The following is a 20,757-nucleotide window of genomic DNA, read 5'->3' as shown; positions in this document are numbered from 1 at the left end:
ACTAGCTGTGATTTACACTTTCTTGAGTCTTGGATTTTCTTATTTATTTATTTATTTATTTTTAACCAAGCTTTAGTAGTCAGATAGTTCTTCATTTAATGGTTGCTCTGAGTTTTTAAAAGAGATTTTCCATCTATTTTATGTTAAAAGCATTTTATTTTTGAAATGTTTTGGTTAAGCCTATCATGTAAGAGTAATTTCTTTGAAACATGGAAAATTGCTCTTTAGAAATCATTTTGAGAATGATAGGATTACTTGTTAATTTCTGACTTACCTGTTTGAAGCACACCATATTGAGTATTTAATGTTTCCTATTTTTTTAAATGAATTATTTCAGACATACAAAAATGTCCAAAATAACAAATGTATTTGTATGCCCCACAGACTTAAGAAATAAAATACCTATAGATAGAGTTAAAATCTAGGTTTCTCTTCCTTTTACTCCTTCCTCTCTGTCTCCCACAATACGAGTTCTGAAGAAAGGTGGATTGCAAAAGCTCACTTTTAATATGAAAACAAAGCAGTTTTCCCTATGTATTTAAAATGTATTTGTAATTGTTCATATTTAAAATAGAAATTTAAGAATCAAAAGTTGTGTCTGCTTTGTATGTTTAATTACTTGATTCGTGTTTTTATTTTCCAGATGTGTTATGTATTTCAGTAGATTAGAGATACATTTATGATGTATTACTTCTATTCATTTCTTTTTTCCTTAAACAGAGTGCAATAGAGTCTCTTTTTGGAGCATCATTAACTGGGATTGCCTATTCGTTGTTTGCTGGGCAACCTCTAACAATATTGGGGAGCACAGGTCCAGTTTTAGTGTTTGAAAAAATTTTATTTAAGTTCTGCAGGTACGTAATAGTTATTTACTTATCACATGTGTTCACATATAATTGTGTTGTTGATTAACTTTAGTTAAAAGTGCATTATATATTTAGCAGCTGAAAAAGACAGTATATGTATTTTCAGTATTTTGGGGTTCTGTGTGATTGACCCTACTCTGGCCCCTATTATCATTCCTACCCAAGTCACCTTGCGGATTATAAAATCAGTGGATTTAAGTCCTGGTCAACAAATCCCTTGTGTAATAGAAATACTTTGTGCTAGCAAGTATCAATCCAGCAAGAAGGAGTTAATCTAAATGTTGATTAGTTGGTATGTTGGCCTTTTAAAAGAATTTTAAAATGAGGTGAATCTTGGAGGCCCTAGCCAGTCAGCCCTATTTAGCAGAAGGAACTTGAGCTGGCGGAGCAAGATGTCAGTTTCCACTGGCAGCGTTCATGGTGTGGGAAGCAGTTCAGGGCACCATAGCCGGTAGAGGTAGAATTTGATGTGGTCAGTACTGTTCGTTCTGTGAGGTAAATGCAGTTGAATATTTTAGCCTGAAACAACTTGATCCTGTTAAGATACTGGGTTCATCTAAATCATCTTGTTCTGATTCTCCCTTCACTGAACAAGCTGATGCCGATTCCACTCTGGCATGCTAGCTAGCTACACAGACTAAGTAAGAGAATGCAGTGAGCTGAAGTGTTCTGAACTCTGTGGTCTTAAAGCAATTTCTTACTTGAAATCGAATTTAAAAAACAAAGCCACTTTCTGTGGTGATCCTGGTGGCAGAGGAGATATTAGTGCTGGCCATGGAGGGGACAGAGGTGTGGCTTCCATGGTAACATAGAGCTTCCTGGCCTTCAGCGATGCTCTATAGACTGCACATCTGTCCTCTACTCCTCAGAACTGATTTCTAAGGTGACGTCTTTGTTTTTGTAATATGAAGTGCCTCGCAGATTCTCACTGTAAATCTTTTATGTAAGTAAACGGTTATAATTCTGTTATCTTCAGTTGCAGCAGAAGTACACAGCTTTCTTTAGTCATGTTGTTATTCTGTAATATACCTCTTTTTCGGAAGCTTATGTTTGAAGACTCTTCTTATTGCTTGTTATGAACATCTTAATTACAGATATGCACTACTGTGGGTGGATGTTGATCATGTGCACGTTTTTTCCCTAAACAGAGATTATCAGCTTTCCTATCTGTCTTTAAGAACCAGTATTGGTCTGTGGACTTCTTTCTTGTGCATTGTTTTGGTTGCAACAGATGCGAGCAGCCTTGTGTGCTATATTACCCGATTTACAGAGGAGGCTTTTGCAGCTCTTATTTGCATCATATTCATCTACGAGGCTTTGGAGAAGCTCTTTCATTTAGGAGAAATATATGCATTTAATATGCACAACAACTTAGATGAACTGACCAGCTACTCGTAAGTGTTTCTCTTTTTCCCAATATTAAAATGTGTTTTTGCAGCAACGTCTGAGCCTATAATAATTTTGTTTTCGCATGCGATGCTCTCTGTATATCTAGCTTTAACTACCCAACTAGCCATGCGGTGGTTGACTTGTTTGTTACAGAGGAGACTTTACCAACGCACTCAATAGGAACATAAATACAGTTGAACAAATTCAGTCATTTTTATTTCCTGAAACAACTTTCTCAGATGTGTATATTTTTGGTCTTCCCTTTGAGTTGGATCAGTCAATTTCAATGCAGGTGTTTGGCAACTAACCACTGTATATTTGAATCAAACAGTGATGTTAGATCTTTTATTCTTTAACCAAGTCCTGAACGTAGGAGGCAAAGATTTTTATATACCTTGTGTTTTGCATTTTCATTAACATTTTTGAAGTCTGATCATTTTATTTGAAGTTATTTTTAAGGTATAATTTCAGTACACTCTCATATGCTCTTTGGTGGACTATTTGTGATAAGAAAGGCATGAATTGAACATTTTTTAAGACTCTAGAATAAAATAAGACTTGAAAAGTAATTATGGTGGTAAGAAAGGGCTGACAAATATATTTAATTAACAGTCTAATAGGTTATTAAAATTAAACATATCTAGGTAGATGCCTATATTTGCTGCCTTTAGCATATAGCATTTAGTGTAAATGTGATCCTGCATTTGATTGACTTATAAGGAGAAAGTGGTTACCAAAAACCAAGGGTACAAGTTCCCTCCTTCTACTTTCTTAAGCCCCAAATCCCTGTACTCTCCCCCTTCCCTCCGAACCTCTCTTCCTTCTCTTCCCCTTGCCTTCCTTGTATACTCTCAACTTTGATGGGCAGAATAGGGAGGGATATGAAAATTTCTGTGAGACATTGACTTATTTGAGGAGATCAGTGTGACACTTAAAAAAATTTTTTTTGGTAATGTTTATTTTTGAGAGAGGCAGGGGGAGGTAGGGGCAGAAAGAGAGGGAGTCACAGAATCTGAAGCAGGCTCCAGGCTCTGAGCTAATCTGCACAGAGCCCGACATGGAGCTCAAACTCACAGACTGTAAGATGATGACCTGAGCCAAAGTTGGGTGCTTCACTGACTGAGCCACCCAGGTGCCCCTGGTGACACTTTGATGCCAGATCTATTTTGTGCTATTTTCTCTGCTTTTAAACTGGTTAATTTTTTAAGTGCTATTTTTGGTTTTCTCTCTTTTACCTCCTTTTTTGACCTTTATTGAAGCACGGCTTTTATAGCTCAGGCTGGCCAATCTGAGCAGTGAGTGTTTCCTTATGGCTAACTGAGTAAATAGACAGAAACATCATTTGCTCAGCTGACACTATGTGAGCACTCACAGGCACCTTGCAGCAGTGTTGCATAATTCATACCATGTGTGACTTCATTATTCCTGTCCAGCCCCTTTTCTATATGAAGAAACAGCCTCCCGGAGGTTAAAGCCTGCTTGGCCTCAGACAGCTGGTAAATGATGGAGCATGGGATGAATCCAAAGCCCAGCCTCTTGCCTGTTCTTAAACAGCTCATAATCTAATTGGGAATATTCCTGTGTGTTTCTTCTTTTTGTTTTTTAAATCCACAGTGAGACATTTCTTTGCTTGTGTGGGGGTTTCTAGCTTTTTCCTTAGGTGACATAGCTCTGGGTATATAAACTGAACCCTCTGATCTCCTTATGACTTTCCTAGTCCTATCCTGATGAAAAATTATATTGCATTTCTTTCCTTAAGGATAAAACAGAAGATCCATAAAGGATGAGCATGAGTAGGTAGGGCTTGTCAGGGTACAAAGTGCTAATAGGAGTATCTCTGTATTGGGAATCTTCGTGGCTCGTGTATGTGTGGATGGGGAGGAAGAGCTGCTCCCGTGGGAATTAAGTAGGTAAGATTTAGTGGAGAGTGACCCTGCTAAACATGGTAGTGTCTTGTCAGATTTTTAAAGAAAATAGCACTGCCCCCCGCCCAGCCCCAAGGAATGTATCTAACAAGTTTCATTGAGATATTCTTTAAAATATCTTTGTATCGAGATTTGTATTAGTTATATTTTATGTATATAAGCCAAACCTTGTTCCTCCATTGTTTCTGATGTGTTTCCACTTTGTAGTCTCCATGCATCGCAACATGGGAAACAAGTTAAATTAAAAGCTACTACATTGCGTGATTGATTTAATACAGTCATGGAATCCTTAAAATTTTACCCTGTTCTCGTTTCTCAGATGTGTATGTGTTGAACCTTCCAACCCTAGCAATGAAACCCTCAAGGTGTGGAAGGAAAAGAATTTAACGGCACAGGATATTTCCTGGGGAAATCTCACTGTTTCTGTGAGTACATTATGAGATACAGGATTTTGCAAATATTAACCTGGTTCTTTAGCTTTTTCTGAGCAGACCTACATTTTCTTCTTGATTAGCAGTGATAGTATGTTTTCAGAACACAGTATTGTGTCGACCATAGAGGAGTTACCACATTTTTATGTATCACACGATAGGCTGCAAGGAAGGAACCTGGTAAAGGGGGATAAAAATGGATTAAATATGACTCCCAAGGTATAATTATTAAAAAGATGTGAACATACTTCTGGTTTCTAGTTCCATGTAGATTGATATGTTCACAGGAAGTGTTCGCTAGGACTGTGGCTGCACACAGTAGAGTGTTGACAGTTTAGAACAGCCCACACCTTGTCCAGCTTGCTCTGTATCAGTTCATGTGCTCCATGAACACTTCCTTAGAAGGTCACGTGCTTACTCATGTCCTCAGTGTCGAACTGAACCTTGTTTAACTTGGAGAGACTAATATAACTCAAGCACCTAAGGAAGGAAGGAGAACAAAAAACATGTAATGAGTGCCTACGGTGTACTGAATACTGTTACGTATTCTTGTGTTCTGTTGGGGTATGTTGTCCCACCCTTGGAATATCTGTTTTGGGCTCTTCCTAGGGATTTGAGATTAAGTTATAAAATGATTATAGCAATTATCAATTAAAACCAAGATCCCCTGAGCTTCTCTGGCACCTTTTATATCATATAAGCAATTGCAGGTCCATTTTTTTCCTCACCAAAGATAGCTTCTTAACTGTTATCATCGGAAGGGTATCATCTGCCATTTTATCTCATTGAAAATTTACATCTCTATGGTCCAGCGTAGTAGCCATTGGTCACACGTATCTATTTAAATTGAAGTTAAATACAGTTAATGAAAGGTTCAGTTTGGAGTTGCACTTGCCACATTTCAAGTGCTCGGTCACCTGACTGCTGCGTTGGCCAGTGGAGACCTAAGACCTTTCCTTCATCATAGTAAGTTCTGTAGGACACTGCTGATTATATACACTGCCATATCTAGCAGGAATCAACTTAGAGTCATGCTTGACTCTTTTATATTTAAAAAGTCATTTTTTGCTATGAAAGAGGTAGAGTTAATAGAGGTGTTCAAATGAAAGGGATTTGTTTAAAAAAACAAACAAAACTCCACCTCATTCCAAGATGAGTAGAAGATCTTGATAGTACAGACACAGGTCTTTTCAACGTGTCTTCTTGCTATTCAAAAGGCCCATTTTTTTTGTACTTTTGGCTTTTATTTTTGTGATCCATGTTGTAAATTTGTAGCTTTACAAATTTCAGCACATGGAAATTGAGAATAATGGAACCTGTGACTATTTTTCCCTTGGTGAGCCTGAGTTGTGTTGTTAAAACAAGTCTCATTAGAATATAAGAGAAAAGTGACATTAGAGGCATGTGTCGTTTCTTAGTCTCTGAATGTCTTTGAGTGATTTTCCCCCCCCCAAAGGAAAATCTCGTCAAAAGATTTCTATTATTGCATATATTATGCTGTATTACTGATTATGTTATTGATTTTTTTTTAAATGGAAATACTGTTTGAATGGTCGCTTTACTGCTCCCAGTCCCCTGCTTTAATCCCATGGTCTTGAGTGAAGTCTGAAACGCCGACTAGTTTTTATTCCTTATTTGAACTTAGCACTTTTGTTTAAGTAACTTGTTTAGAAGTAAGGATAGTAAAATTGTAGGCCATCAAGAATGCATACAAAGTATTCAGGAATTACTATTCACTCTGAAGCTTTCACTAAAGAGTATGTGAAGTTGAAAGAAAGGACCGTATGAGGTAACTTGGCAAAGCACTGTATTTCCATTCAGTGATTTAAGATGCATGTATTTTTCAAGCTGTAGCATCTCTGAACTCAGGGTACATCTTATAGTCGATGTTGTGTTAAAGTTGACTTGGCAGGCTTTTTTCCTTTCTAAGTGAAATACAAAATAATGAATGTCTTCAGTCACTAGCATCTTAGAGTCAATAGAGTTCATTAGTAATTTATTAGATCTCCGAGAATCTTATTCTCTCCTTTTTCTATTTTTTCTCCCCCCTCCCCCACCCAGGAATGTAAAACCTTTCATGGTATGTTTGTAGGATCAGCGTGTGGTCTTCATGGACCTTATATTCCAGATGTGCTCTTTTGGAGTGTCATCTTATTTTTCACAACATTTTTCCTGTCTTCATTCCTCAAGCAATTTAAGACCAAGCGGTATTTTCCTACCAAGGTAATTGGGATGTGATTTTGGACTACTGGTAATATTCATATTTTTGGTTTCTAATGCCTTGGTTTGTTTCAAAACCATAATAAATTGTTTGAGGTTAATACTTGATGTCAAATAGTTGTAAAGAAATTATTCATAGTGAAAAATGTGTATTACATGTCTAAACATGTAATAAAGTAAATAAAATAAAGCCTTACCATGAGAGATGGTAGGTTAGTTGTGAAATTTATCTTCTGTCTTTTCAAAAACATTAGAAATAAATGTAATTCATTGACACATTATCACTAATTAAAAACCTTATTCACACTTTCTAGTGGCATATTTTAATGTGGAGGATACGCATTATTTAGAAAGGACACACAGTTTTTCTGTGTTTATTTTAACTTGATCCTTTTAACATAGGTGCGATCGACAATCAGTGACTTTGCTGTATTTCTCACAATAGTAATAATGGTTGCAATTGACTACCTTGTAGGAGTTCCATCTCCTAAACTTCATGTTCCTGAAAAATTTGAGGTAAGGATTAAAACATTTGGTTATTTGTTACATGGGAATACCAAACTATTAAAACAATTTTTTTAATGTTGATTTTTGAGAGAAGGGGACCAGGTGTGATCAGGGGAGGGGCAGAGACAGAGGGAGACACAGAATCCAAAGCAGGCTCCAGGCTCCGAGCTGTCAGCACAGAGCCCGACGCCGGGCTCAAGCCCATGAACCATGAGATCATGACCTGAGATGAAGTCTGATGCTTAACCGACTGAGCCACCCAGGCGCCCCATAAAGTGAGACACTTTATAGGAATATGTATGTATATATACATACAATTTTCTCTCATACGTAAAAAATGACAAGATGAGAAGAGACAAGTGTACCTACTTAGGAAATGCTTGCAAGAAGGTATCAACATTAGTCCCATCAGGGAATGTGAGTGAAAATATTAATGGTAAGTAGTTGGGAGTCATGTAAAACATTTGACCCTGCGATCACAGCTGAGTTCATGATGTGTTTTCCAGGCCAAAGACAGTCTTCATTCCTCTATAAGGAAGTGACTCAAACTGGAATTTACAAGTGTAACAACAAGATTCTAGTTAAATTTCTAGAAGGGTGGTGTATCTGATAAGGAAATGGAATGCACCACGTATCATTTTCCAGCAAAGTCAGGAGAGAATCAACTGTATTCTTCCACCAGGAAAAGGACACTTAGCTGACCATCTAGGAACCCTTTGCTTTCATCAGCAGACTGTAGTAATGTTGTACATAACAGACCACAGCATATTCTAGCATCCAGGAGATGTTTTCCCATCTAGATAGGAGTTGGTAGCTTTTTGAATGGTTTCTGGGATTTTCTTACAGTCGAGTATTTGTATCACTAGATATGTTTATATTTGCAGCAAATTATATGACTTCTTTTAAAGACAGAAGGTTTAAAGGGGATTAGAAATAAGAAATGCAATGAATATAATTTTAGTCTGTTTTTTCTTTCACTGGGGGAAGGAATTATTTTTAAAACCAGTGGTCTCCAAGGTAGGGGTGCATGAATGGAAAATGATCCGCTAAATTTTATAGAAGGTCTCCTTATATTTTTATTTAAAAATAAAGTTTTAGCTTTATAACACTATATGAATTTTACTATGGAAAACCATGAGTAACATAATACATAAATGCATATCGAGCCATTAGATATACTCAATTTTATTGAAATTTTAAAAATTTTGGTGTTTAAAGTATATAATAAAATTTGGAAACCTTTTTTTTTTTTTTTTAATATTTTTATTTATTTCTAGGAGAGAAAGAGACAGCATGAGCAGGGGAGGGTCAGAGAGAGAGGGAGATACAGACTCAGAAACAGGCTCCAGGCTCTGAGCTGGCAGTCAGCACAGAGCCCGACGCGGGGCTCGAACCCACGAACCGCGAGATCATGACCTAAGCGAAAGTCGGACGTTTAACCGACTAAGCCACCCAGGCGCCCCTGGAAACCTTTTTTAAAAAGCATAGCTATTAAACCACTAAAGATTTTGGGCCTTAATTAAGAGATGATTGTATGAAACTTATTTTATTTTTTACCAGGTCTTAGAAGTAAATGAAACTGTAGATTAATATTGGTTTGAAATATTGATGTAATTTCCTATAATCCTGGGCCCAGTTCCTTATTTTCATTCCTAAATATATTTTTGTTATTCATTTATTGATCTAGCTTTTTAGTAGCGAACTGATTTCAAGGGGCATCAGATGCATTGGGGAGATAAATCAAGGAACACTTAAGAATTGTGCATTGTGTAGGTAAAATATTTTTGTTCACGTATGGTATTGAATATTAAGCAGTTTAATGTGTATCAGCATGGGAAAATTGGAATGCCTGAAATTGAAAATATTAAATTTTCTCTGTATGTCAACAGATGTTTTCAGGAAGAAAAAAAACAGGCTTAAAGGGAAGTTTAGGTAATGAAAGCACTCTTAGATTTCAATATATCTAGTGCCCTCCAAGAAAACTGAATTCTCTTAGGATCTTTTAAAAGTTTTGTTATGAAACCGATTTAACGTTACAGCATTGAAGTGTATTTGTGTCTAATAAAGTGCCAGGTTTTTGTCAGTAGATACTTTGGAAAAGTATGTCCTGAGGCCCTAGTTCTGACTTAGTACTGAGCCTGCTGAGTTCACTAGTCTGTAGGATCTTCAAAGCAGTTTAATTTAGGAGTTGATCTAGGCAGTAGATGGACCTCACTTTATTTGAAGTAGGTTAGGAGCCTGTTGAAATGGCATTCTACTTCACATAGAATTAAGCCTTTAAAATACCAAACATTAAGCCTTTAAAATACCAACCCCTCATTTGTTCATAAGTGTGTGGCACTGGGTACTTAAGCTTAGTAGGGCAGAGTAGGATCTCTTTTGGTTTGGATCTCTCTTGGTTTGTGGCTCCGGTCATCCATTGCCTTGATGGGGCAACATGGCTCCATTCCCATGTCTGGGAACTCAGTTCAGATGGCTGAAATAGCTGGGGTAGTTGGCTCCCATCTCTCTCTCTCACTTTATTGTATCTCATCCTCAAGAAGGCTTATCCAGGCTTACTCAGCAGCTTAATCTCAGGGTTCCAAGAGGGTTAGAGAAGAAGCTGCAAGGTCCCTTGAGATCAAGACTCAGAAATCACAGTGTCACTTTGGCTTTATTTTGTTGCCTGAAGTAAACCGTAAAGGCATCCCAGACCCAAGGGGAGGAAATGGACCCCACCTCTTGATGGAAAGATTGACTACATGGACAAGCGACCTGCATTGAGGGATGGGAAGCATCCTTGTGTCTGTCTTTGCAAATAATCCAAACATAGGTTCTAAGACTTAATTTAGGTCTTTCTGATTCTTTGGCATTTCTTGGAATAGATACAACCTATGTTGTGGAAATTTGTGCAGTAGGAGGAAACTTCTTCCTTTCTTTTTATCTGTAATGTTTTAACAGCCTACTGACCCAAGTAGGGGCTGGATCATAAGCCCGTTGGGAGAAAATCCTTGGTGGACTTTATTAATAGCTGCCATACCAGCTCTGCTTTGTACCATTCTCATCTTTATGGATCAACAAATTACAGCTGTCATCATAAACAGAAAGGAGCACAAGTTGAAGGTAATTTTTCAATTTTGGGTCAGGTGCTGTTATTTCAAGTGTTTGAGTTTCTCGTCATTTCGCAATGACTAGAAAATGAAAAGATGTGAGATGGAAATTAATTCTTTCTCTCTTAATGAAGTCGTGTATTACGTTAACCCACAAGACCAGTTTAGACTTACAGATGTTCTTGTTCATTTTACTTTCCAGAAAGGAGCTGGGTATCACCTTGATTTGCTCATGGTTGGCATTATGTTGGGCGTCTGCTCTGTCATGGGACTTCCGTGGTTTGTGGCTGCAACCGTGTTATCAATAAGTCACGTCAACAGCTTAAAAGTTGAATCTGAATGTTCTGCTCCAGGGGAACAACCCAAGTTTTTGGGAATTCGTGAACAGCGAGTTACAGGGCTAATGATTTTTATTCTCATGGGCCTGTCTGTGTTCATGACTTCAGTGCTAAAGGTAAAAATCTCTTCACTGCAGTGTTTTAAAATCTTCTTTGTTATAAGGTTTATACATGGTTGTGTGAAATTGAAACATTAAAATGGCTAAAATAAGTCTCATTTTCTAGAATTTATTTGGAAAATAATATTTTGGTGAATTGTATTTAGTACAGTGGGCATTTCAGTGTGAGATGTATCCATTTTAGAAATATTGTAAAAGGATACTGTTAGGAACTGTAGAGTTTTGAAAGGAGTTAGTCCATGGCTTATGATCTAAAAGAAGAATATACCCAGAGGATTTTATAGGCATCGTAAAAGAAGTAATACTGAAATATGGATGAAATAATTATTTGAACAAAATGTGAAAGTAATAGTGCTATTATATAAAATAAATGCATTCTTTCTGATAAAATAAATGAAATAGAGGTGGTAGTACTCATTAGAAAAACAAAAACAGCTAATGGAAATGAAGCATGCAAGAAATTAAACTTCATGTTAAATATCTTTTACTTATATCTGATTTGTACTGTACATACCCTATTGAATCTAGTGATTAAAAAATAATAACAATAGCAAGTGTAGCTAAGTGTAATTTTCTGTTTATTATGGAAGAGCTCAATTCTATGTTTTTCCTTGGGTGTTTTCATTATTTTCATTGCAAAGAAAATTATTAAGTAGGAGTTGTGTACATTTATAAATTAGGGAAGAAACTTAGAGTGTGTATGTATGGTACTATATTAACTAAAAAAAAAGTTAAATACCACAATTCTTTGGCCTTCATTTCATGTGCTTTCTAGCAACTAACTAATTCACCAAATATTTGTTGAGTACTTATTGTGCTATTAGGACTAGGGAAATAATAATAAACAGGATCCATTACTGTGTGTTTTTAAGAACTTGGCTGTCTAGTTGGTGAACCAGATAGGTAAATGGGCAGTTACTGCCTACTGGTAAGTGTGTTGTTAGAAGCACTTGGGAGTGGAGAAGAAATATTTAGTATCTCTTATGGGGATATTGTCCCCTAGTAATGAAGGTTACTTTTACATTTTTTTTAATGTTTAATTTATTTTTGAGATAGAGACAGCGTGAGCAGGGGAGGGTCAGAGAGAGAGGGAGACACAGAATCTGAAACAGGCTCCAGGCTCTAAGCTATTCCTCGGCACAGAGCCCGACGCGGGGCTTGAACCCACTAACTGTGAGATCATGACCTAAGCCGAAGTAGGACGCTTAACCGACTGAGCCACCCAGGTGCCCCTACATTTTTTTAAGTATTGGCTGCATATAGGCAGAAAGGTCCAAATAGAACATGAAGAAAGCCCTAACATGAAAAGTTAGTCTTCCTGTTTTCCCTCCCTTTCCAAAAGCAGCTTACCAGAGGTAATCTCTTTAAGTTATTTTTATTTTGGTGGTTACAGCCATTCTAGTTTTATATACTTTTATAATTTTACTTTTTGCTTTATTATTCTTATACTGCATCTCTTTACTGATAAGACAATGAATCTCAAAGTTTAGTCCAGGGACATCTGGGAGCCCACAAAAGCACAAGTATTTGCGGGGAACGTGTCCTCAGTACCTATTCAGAACGTAAAGGGGTCCTGAGACCGAAAGCTTGGGAGCCTGTCGTGCAGGATTGGGTGTTTCGTGAGGATTTAGCACACTTTAGTGTCCACTGCCCACTCTCCCAACTGTCACCTACGTTTGGCTGGGTTTGTTTTTAGCTTTATTATAATGGATACTGACATATACTCCTCTGCTGGGATTATAAACTTTCCGTGCTTTTTTTTTCCCCCTTGTAAGTTAAATTATAAAAGCTGAACATTCTCCTGTTTCAGGAAGACACGTGCAGAAGATAAATGGTTTTTCAAGGACACTGTTTGTTGTTCACTAGCGTTTTCCTTATTTCTAGAAAAGTTAGATCTTATCACTGAAAGATCTTGTAGTTCTGTCTGCATAGGTGCTCACTATGGTTTCACGTATGTATTACTGTGACATTGTTTTAGTAGCATGAGTTCTTTCTAACTGTGCTCCTTTTACTTGCAGTTTATCCCAATGCCCGTCCTCTATGGTGTTTTCCTTTACATGGGAGTTTCCTCATTAAAAGGAATCCAGGCAAGTCAGAAGTATTTAATGATTTTGTTGAAAAGCTTACAAGTCCTTTAAATTTGCAAAGATTGTCTTCATGTTGGTAGTGATGTATTCTCAGCTCTGCTATTTTGGGGAGGCAAGTTAACTGGTGACTTCACAGTCACATTTTCAAAGTGATTATTGCTTACTGCACATTTTTCCTTCAAGAATGAGATCATGAACTGATATGGTCCTTGCTGATTTTTAATTGAAGCCATAGAAAGGCCTTGTAACTATTGATAAAGATTAGGATAGTAAGAGGGAGGAGGTTGAGACCGAGAATGGCACTTGCATAGTGTGATACGGTTTGTAAAGCCTCGTGTATGTTATTACCTGTGATTCTCAGAACAACACGGGAAACAGGACAGGAAGAAATACTAATTTTGTCAACTAGGAGGCAGAAATGGAGGGAATTCCTGAAGGTTCCTAACTAAGTAAGCAACATAGCGAAGGCTAGAACCTAGTGATTTTCCTACTCTGTCTTGTTTATAATACTTCCTGGATAACAACCTGATAAAACTTAGTAAGATGTGGATTCAGTCTTTGTGTAAAACACTTAGCTCATAGAGAAAGCACTGTTAGTACCACATGGCCACCTCCGATCCTGAAAAGCATGTTGTCTGAAATTGCCAGCAAGAGCTAGCAAGACTTCTCAGAGGCAGCCTCTTTATTTTCTGCATACCCCTCCACTGGTCAAGAAATGGTCTCATTAACTCACTTGCCTTTTTTTCCCCACCCCCGTTACAACAATTTTGTGAGGCATGTAGATCTGATCTTACTCCTAGTTTATAAATGAGGAAATGAGAGCTCAAAAAGACCAAGGAATTTGCTCATAGCTTTCTTTTCAGTGGGTAAAAAAATGGGTAATTGTTACTTCAGGCTATAGTCACAGACTTGATGATGTCAGAGTTGGAAAGAGCCTTAATTGTTACCTTTATTGTACATATTAGAAAACAAGTTCAAAGAGATTAATGGCTTGCATGTTTGCTTATCGGGGCTAAATTTATCTAAATATTTCTATCCTCCAAATGAAGACATTTTGGTTTGAGTTTTCTCATTAAATTCATTATATTAGTTCAAAATGATTACCTCGATTCCCTCTCCCCATTCCACTGGGTCCAACGGTTTTATAGTGAAACACTGTCCTATATTATCAGAGCGTATCAAGGAAGTTGCTGTTTGGATCACAAAACTCTAAGGTTGAATGTAGTTTCTTTTTGTAAGTAACAGAAATGATGTTTTTGTTGAAAACTTTTTCTTGCTTTGTTTTGTTTTCCATTCAATACATAGTTTTTCGACCGTATAAAATTATTTGGAATGCCTGCTAAGCATCAGCCTGATCTGATATACCTTCGTTACGTGCCCCTCTGGAAGGTCCACATCTTCACAGTCATTCAGCTTACTTGTCTGGTTCTTTTGTGGGTGATAAAAGCCTCAGCTGCTGCGGTAGTTTTCCCCATGATGGTAAGGTGGTTTTGTTTGTGTTTGTTTTCTTCAGACTTTGTCACTAATTAATAATAACTTTGTGTCTTTCAACAGTAATTATTTTACTAACATTTATATTGGTAATATAATGTAGTAATGTATTAGTAATATTTATATGTGAGAAAGGGAATAGCCAATTTTAAGCATCATAAGTGTTTTCAAAATATGAATTGGCCCTTTCTAGCTATTAAACCAGTCGCTTTAGAAACTGAATTCGCTTGTTATTTTCTGAAGCTTGTTTTGTTTTTTTTAGTCCTTGGTCTATAGAATGCTGTTTTGTTTTTCTAAATAACTTTCAGAATCTAGGAAGTTTATAGAACAAAGATGATAGCCGAATATAAAAAGCAAAGCAACCAGACTTTGAAAAAAAATTTTTTTTATGTTTTTATTTATTTTTAAGAGACAGAGAGTGAGCAGAGGATGGGCAGAGAGAGAGAGGAAGAGAGAGAGAGAGAGGGAGGGAGAAATATAAAAACTGAAGCAGGCTCCAGGCTCTGAGCTGTCAGCACAGAGCCTGACGCGGGGCTCGAACCCATGAACCGTGAGATCATGACCTTAGCCAGAGTCAGACGCTCAACCGACTGAGCCACCAGGCACCCATAATTCTTTTTCTTTTTCCCCATAATTCTTTAACAGAATGTTTCACTACATCTTTCTCAGGAATTAACAGATCTTGAAGTTAAAAAAATTTTTTTTAGATCATAATAACAATAAGACAGTATCGTTCACTATATTTCATAGAATATCATAGAATATTGCATTTTGCAAATAGAGAATATTCATTCTTTTGTAAATACCACATAAACACTGGTTATGTACATGGCCAGAATGATAATTTTAAAAAATTAAAAAACTATAAAAAGTATACAGGTAATATTTCCTGATCACAAATAAATTAAATTATAAATGAATATTGAAAGACACTAAAAATATCTTAAGTATTAAGAAATTAAATGCTGAATTAGCCCCTGGGTAGAACACTGAGTTAAATATTATGGGTATTTCAATGGAGAACTTATAACAAAGTCTGAGAGATACACCCAAGATATATACCTAAAGTAGAAAAATGTATACCCTTCACTATACATATTATTAAAAAAGACTTAAATACAACCAATTTTTTAATTTCTAACTATCAGTAATGAATAAATTCCAAACTTGAGTAAAGAAGAAAGAAAGAGCAAAATATACAAGATTAAGATAGAGAAGAGATACATAACCACAGCTATGGAGGAGACATGAGGGGCTTTAAGAAAATACTACATGAATCTATAGGAATAAGTTTGAACATATAGAGGAGAGATTGACAGACTATTTCTGTAAAGGGTCAGATAGTAAATATCTCTAGCTTTGTAGGTCATTAGATATATATGCACTTCTATAACAGGAGAGAAATTTCCACAATTTCTTATTGTTGAAACTAAAAAGTAATTGTCCAGTTGTTTTTTTTTAAAATTTTTTAAATGTTTTTTTTATTTATTTCTAGGAGAGAGAGAGAGAGACAGCATGAGCAGGGGAGGGTCAGAGAGAGAGGGAGTTACAGACTCTGAAACAGGCTCCAGGCTCTGAGCTGGCAGTCAGCACAGAGCCCGATGCGGGGCTCGAACCCACGAACCGCGAGATCATGACCTAAGCGAAAGTCGGACGCTTAACCGACTAAGCCACCCAGGCGCCCCAATTGTCCAGTTTTTTAAAATGGACTGCTAATGAGAAAAATGAAATTCTTTTTCATTTGGGATAGTTTTTCTTTCATTTAATTGAGGTTCAAAGTGAGTGTTCCCTGTCATCGAATCAATTCCAAACGTTCATCTTTACAAACTGTTCTTCGGCCGTACAAAACAGGTAGAGCCAGATTTACCCAAGTTCTGGGGTTTATCTACCACTCATCTAGAGGAAAAGGATTCGTTCCATTCCACACATACATTTCTAAAAGTTAACCCAAAGAGAAGTATAAAATCTATGGATATGTATAACTCCATTGCACGTAAGCCTGGAAAATGGTTAAAGATCTGCTCTTGGATCCCAGGCCCCAGAAGGGTTAGCAGCCGAGTTTTAAAGAACAGTTAATTTCAGTACTTCTAAAATTATTCTAAACCAGAGGAAAAGGTGGAAACTTCTGCATTTTTTAGTCAGGAGACACTAGCAAGATCTTAATACCAAAGCCCAATAAAGTACAAAAGAACGATGGTGACTTCTCAGTTATTAAGTGCAAAAAATCTTAAGATATTAACAAATAAATTTACAGTGTTTCTATAAGTAGTATATCATGTGTAAATAGACTGTGATACTTTAGCAGTAAGCGAGAATTATCAACATGATTAAAGATAAAAAGACTTTTTATAAAATGCAGTCACTATGAATAAAAACTTATAAATGAGCTTTAATATAGGGAAGCTAGCTATTACTATTGCTATTAGATATGAATTGAAGGTTCTAACTATGATACAAGAATAATATAATAAGTGGTATAAAGAAAAGATGTAACATTTTGTCAGTAATGTGTTTGTATACCTATGAACTCAAATGAGTCCAATAAAAAAAGACTAAAAGCCCTAATAGAATTAATAAGAATTTTGTTGGGGTGGGTAGTTACAAGAAAACTCATCGGCTTAACAAAAGAAATGTATTCTGTGATAGCCATGGATCCTAGAACTCTGAAATGAAGGTGTGGACGGGGCCGTGTAAGGGAATCCTTTTTTGCCTCTTCGTAGCTTCTGGCAGTTTGCCAAAAATCTTTGGTTTTCTTTGTGTTGCAGCTACCTTCGTCGTCCTGTGTTCTGTGTATCACTGTGTCTTTATATGACTGTTTATGAGGANCCCACGCCATATGACCTCTTAATGATATCTGCAACAACCCTATTTCCAAATAAAGTCATGTTCTGAGGTACAGAGGGTTAGGATTTCAATACATCTTTCATGGGGAACACAATTCAATCCATAAATTGTGGAAGTACATAAAATTAAGACCTGAACAAATAGGAAGATATCCCATGTTCTTTATTTTGCATATGTAGTATTGTAAAGATGTCATTTCAGATATGACTTTTATGAGTTTATTTGCATGTGTTTGTGTGTATGCGTGGAGGTTGTTGTTAGTGTGAACCTGATGATTTTAAAGCTTAAAGAGAAAAATGAATACCAGAGTCACAGATAACAACATGGATGGTAGAAATGTCCTGTATCTTTGGGTGTGGGTTCCACAAATGTGTACATTTGTCAGAAGCATCAAACTGTACATATGATGCTTTTCTATTTTACCATATGTAAATTGTATATTAATAAAAAAAAAAAGTTGTAATAAATACCAGAGGAATAACAAAGATAATTAAGAATTCCTGGCTGGGTCTGGGGTAAGGGACTTGACTGTTCCTCTGCTGCTACCACACTGTTGTGACAACTAAATATTTAAAGTTTGCTGTCCAGTGAGTGCAGCTAACATAGTGTGGAATTGACATGGGAATAGACATAAATCAGAAAAATAGAATTTATCAGAATATATGTGAGAATTTACCACTTGAGTGCCATAAGTGAGTCATTTCATTAAAGATGATAACTCATCTCTGTAGGAAGATTTATATAATCTTTGGTGATTTGACTGTGTATGGGGAGCTAAGGTTGCTTCCTTACCCAATACCTTACTCAGAAAGAAACCATCAATGAATTCAAGATTTTAGTAGTAGAAGATTTTAAAGAATGTTGTATAGTTCAGTGATTGAGAATCACTTCTCAAAGAAGATAGGGAAACCCAACTGTAAAAGATAGATAGATATATTTAACCACGTAATTAATTGTTTTCTGCAACTGTAGTAAATCATATTCTTAACTGGGAGAACATATTTGCAACATATAAGGTGTATAAAGTGCTTCTACCTAAACTACACAGAGGTCTTATGAATTTGTGAATAAAAGTCATAAAAAGCAATTGAAAAACAGGGAAAAGAAAGTAATAGCAAAAACGGTACGAAGAAAGAAATCCAAATGGTCAGTGAACATTTGCAAACATCTTCAACCTTAGTAGCAGTTAAAGGAAAGCACATTAAAGTGATGGTTTATCTTTTCCAGTTATATAATGGGAAAGTTTAAACCTAATATTGGGAAATGGATTCTCTAATGGAATGATTAGGAGATTTTTAAAAATTGTATCTATATAATGTATATAATTTAAAGTCATAAAAATTAATAGTTTTACTGTGAAGTTACTATGCTTAATCTACTTTCTAATGTTATGCAAATACAAGGTATTTATATAGGAAAATATTAAAAATGGCATTTTTTATGTCTTTTCTTTGAGCAGGAAGTTTGAAACATAAATAGGTAATTCACTTCCTTTGAAATAAGATGGTATATGAAGTAGATTTTAAATAAAATATATCAATCACTTTTGTTATTTATCATTTGATACTTTTTCTCTTTAAATTATATAATTTATGTATATTTAGATGTTATTTAATATTCTCTTCTCCACTTCTTTAAGGTCCTTGCATTAGTTTTTGTACGCAAGCTCATGGATCTGTGCTTCACAAAGAGAGAACTTAGTTGGCTTGATGATCTCATGCCAGAAAGTAAGAAAAAGAAAGAAGATGACAAAAAGAAAAAAGAGAAAGAGGTAAAAAGACTAGAAGTTTAAATGTACCCTACTCATTGTTTAATATTTCGTACCAAGTAGCGGGCACTTTTACGGTCACTTTACAGGAATCGATTCCTTTAATCCTCCTAAGAACCTTATCATTATGAAGTGTAGGCACTTCTGTTATTCCCAAATTACAAATAAGGAAATTGAGGCAGAGGAAGGTTAGTGGATAACTCCTCCCAAACATAAGCTCTTACCCATTTTACCAACTTGCCCCCTCGAAGCCCCGACCCCAGAACAACCTTTTAAAAATTACATATCCCATGTGTACTTAATTAACAGTGACAGACTTTAGCAGTGTTAAACATAGGTAGTGGAAACCTTAAATTCATAAGCACATTTTAGCCTACATTTAAATTTTAACAGCATTTTAATAATCTGACATCTATATAATGACAAAAAGGATTTTAAATATCATTTTACAAAAAGTACCATTAAACTCAATATTACATTTTCCCCCTAATTTTTGAGAGAAAGCAACATAATATATACCTTATTTATATTGCATAGTATTTATGAAAATCCATTTATTAAATTTCATGGACAAATGTGTTTAGCGATTGTTGGTATTTTTTTCATAGTTTGGATTACTGATTATGCAGTGCTGAGTTATGGCAGAATTGCTGGCTTTATGTTTACTGTCTAACAGAAATCATGACTCTTTGTTTAGGATACTCATTGGAATACTGCTTTGAATTGAGCCTCCAAAATTTTTAAAAGATTTTTGTTTCCTTGAAAACTGTGTTTTATATGTACATGTGTATGAGCTTTTGGTGAATTTTCAAGAAGGATAGAATTTATTTATAAAATACTTAGGTTAAAATTGCCTGCTTATCATTTTCTGCATGAAGTCGGAACGAGGGTCATTGTGTACAGCAGGAAACAAAAGTACGGGGGCCATAAGCGCAAGCGCTCCTGGTCTCCGGCGGAAGAAGGCTTGAGAAGGGGGAGCGAGCCGGTGTGTCGGCTGCACAGTGTTGTCGCAGTGTTGTCACAGTGTTGTTAGGCGCTCCTGTCCTGCGCTCTGCCATCCTCGGCACAGTCTCTCAGAACGCCCTGCTAGGGCCACGTGGATGTTGAGTTGAGGTTGCTGAGTTGATGGCAGGAAGGAGGGCGGGGGTAGGGTGAGGAAGCGAAACCTGCTCTCCCCGTAGTCTCCTGTTGTAAGGAGTCTCTCCAGAGTCTCTCCAGAACCGTCAGCCAGTAAGTTACGTGTACACCTCGTGGCCCCATGCAGTTGCAAGGGATGCTGGGAAATTCAGCCTTTTTTTTTTAATGATGACTTTAATTATTTATTTTTTAACTGTTTATTTTTGAGAGAGAGAGAGAGAGACAGTGTGCAAGCAGGGGATGGGCAGTCACCCAGGTGCCCCCAAATGCCGACTTTTTAAAAGCTGGTGGCATATTGCCACCTTCAAATAGTGGGATTTCTGTTGCCAAGAAGGAAGAGTGGGAATGCCCCCCGGTCCACCCTGCCCTGTCCCCAGTGACTGTGATGTCATGACTTGGGGCCATGTCTCCAATAGCAGTTGTCCTCCGTCTGCGGTGACATAGGGGTCATAGTGCAGTGTTTGAGAAAGTTGTCGTTGTCAGAACTGGCGGGGCATCCAGTGAGTGGAGGCCGAGGATGCTCCTAAACACCCTGCGTACACAGGA

The 20,757-nt window shown here is 36.6% G+C and overlaps 1 protein-coding gene across 4 annotated transcripts in view; it reads left to right on the top strand.

Moving 5' to 3' along the window:
* Positions 1-20,757, top strand: part of SLC4A7 (solute carrier family 4 member 7) — a 64,207-nt gene that overhangs the window by 37,305 nt on the left and 6,145 nt on the right. For all 4 annotated transcript variants that reach the window (XM_077760740.1, XM_077760739.1, XM_077760738.1 and 1 more), the window contains 10 exons: positions 721-854; positions 2,015-2,260; positions 4,500-4,605; positions 6,673-6,834; positions 7,234-7,347; positions 10,279-10,440; positions 10,630-10,881; positions 12,903-12,971; positions 14,277-14,450; positions 18,946-19,077. In XM_077760740.1, the coding sequence (XP_077616866.1) occupies positions 721-854; positions 2,015-2,260; positions 4,500-4,605; positions 6,673-6,834; positions 7,234-7,347; positions 10,279-10,440; positions 10,630-10,881; positions 12,903-12,971; positions 14,277-14,450; positions 18,946-19,077 (1,551 nt within the window). The remainder of the gene's footprint in view (positions 1-720; positions 855-2,014; positions 2,261-4,499; positions 4,606-6,672; positions 6,835-7,233; positions 7,348-10,278; positions 10,441-10,629; positions 10,882-12,902; positions 12,972-14,276; positions 14,451-18,945; positions 19,078-20,757) is intronic.

This window comes from Crocuta crocuta, unplaced genomic scaffold (assembly GCF_008692635.1).
Source record: "Crocuta crocuta isolate KB4526 unplaced genomic scaffold, BGI_CrCroc_1.0 scaffold253, whole genome shotgun sequence".
In the NCBI taxonomy this organism is placed as follows: Eukaryota; Metazoa; Chordata; class Mammalia; order Carnivora; family Hyaenidae; genus Crocuta; species Crocuta crocuta.
This window is presented reverse-complemented; position numbering and strand designations above follow the sequence as displayed.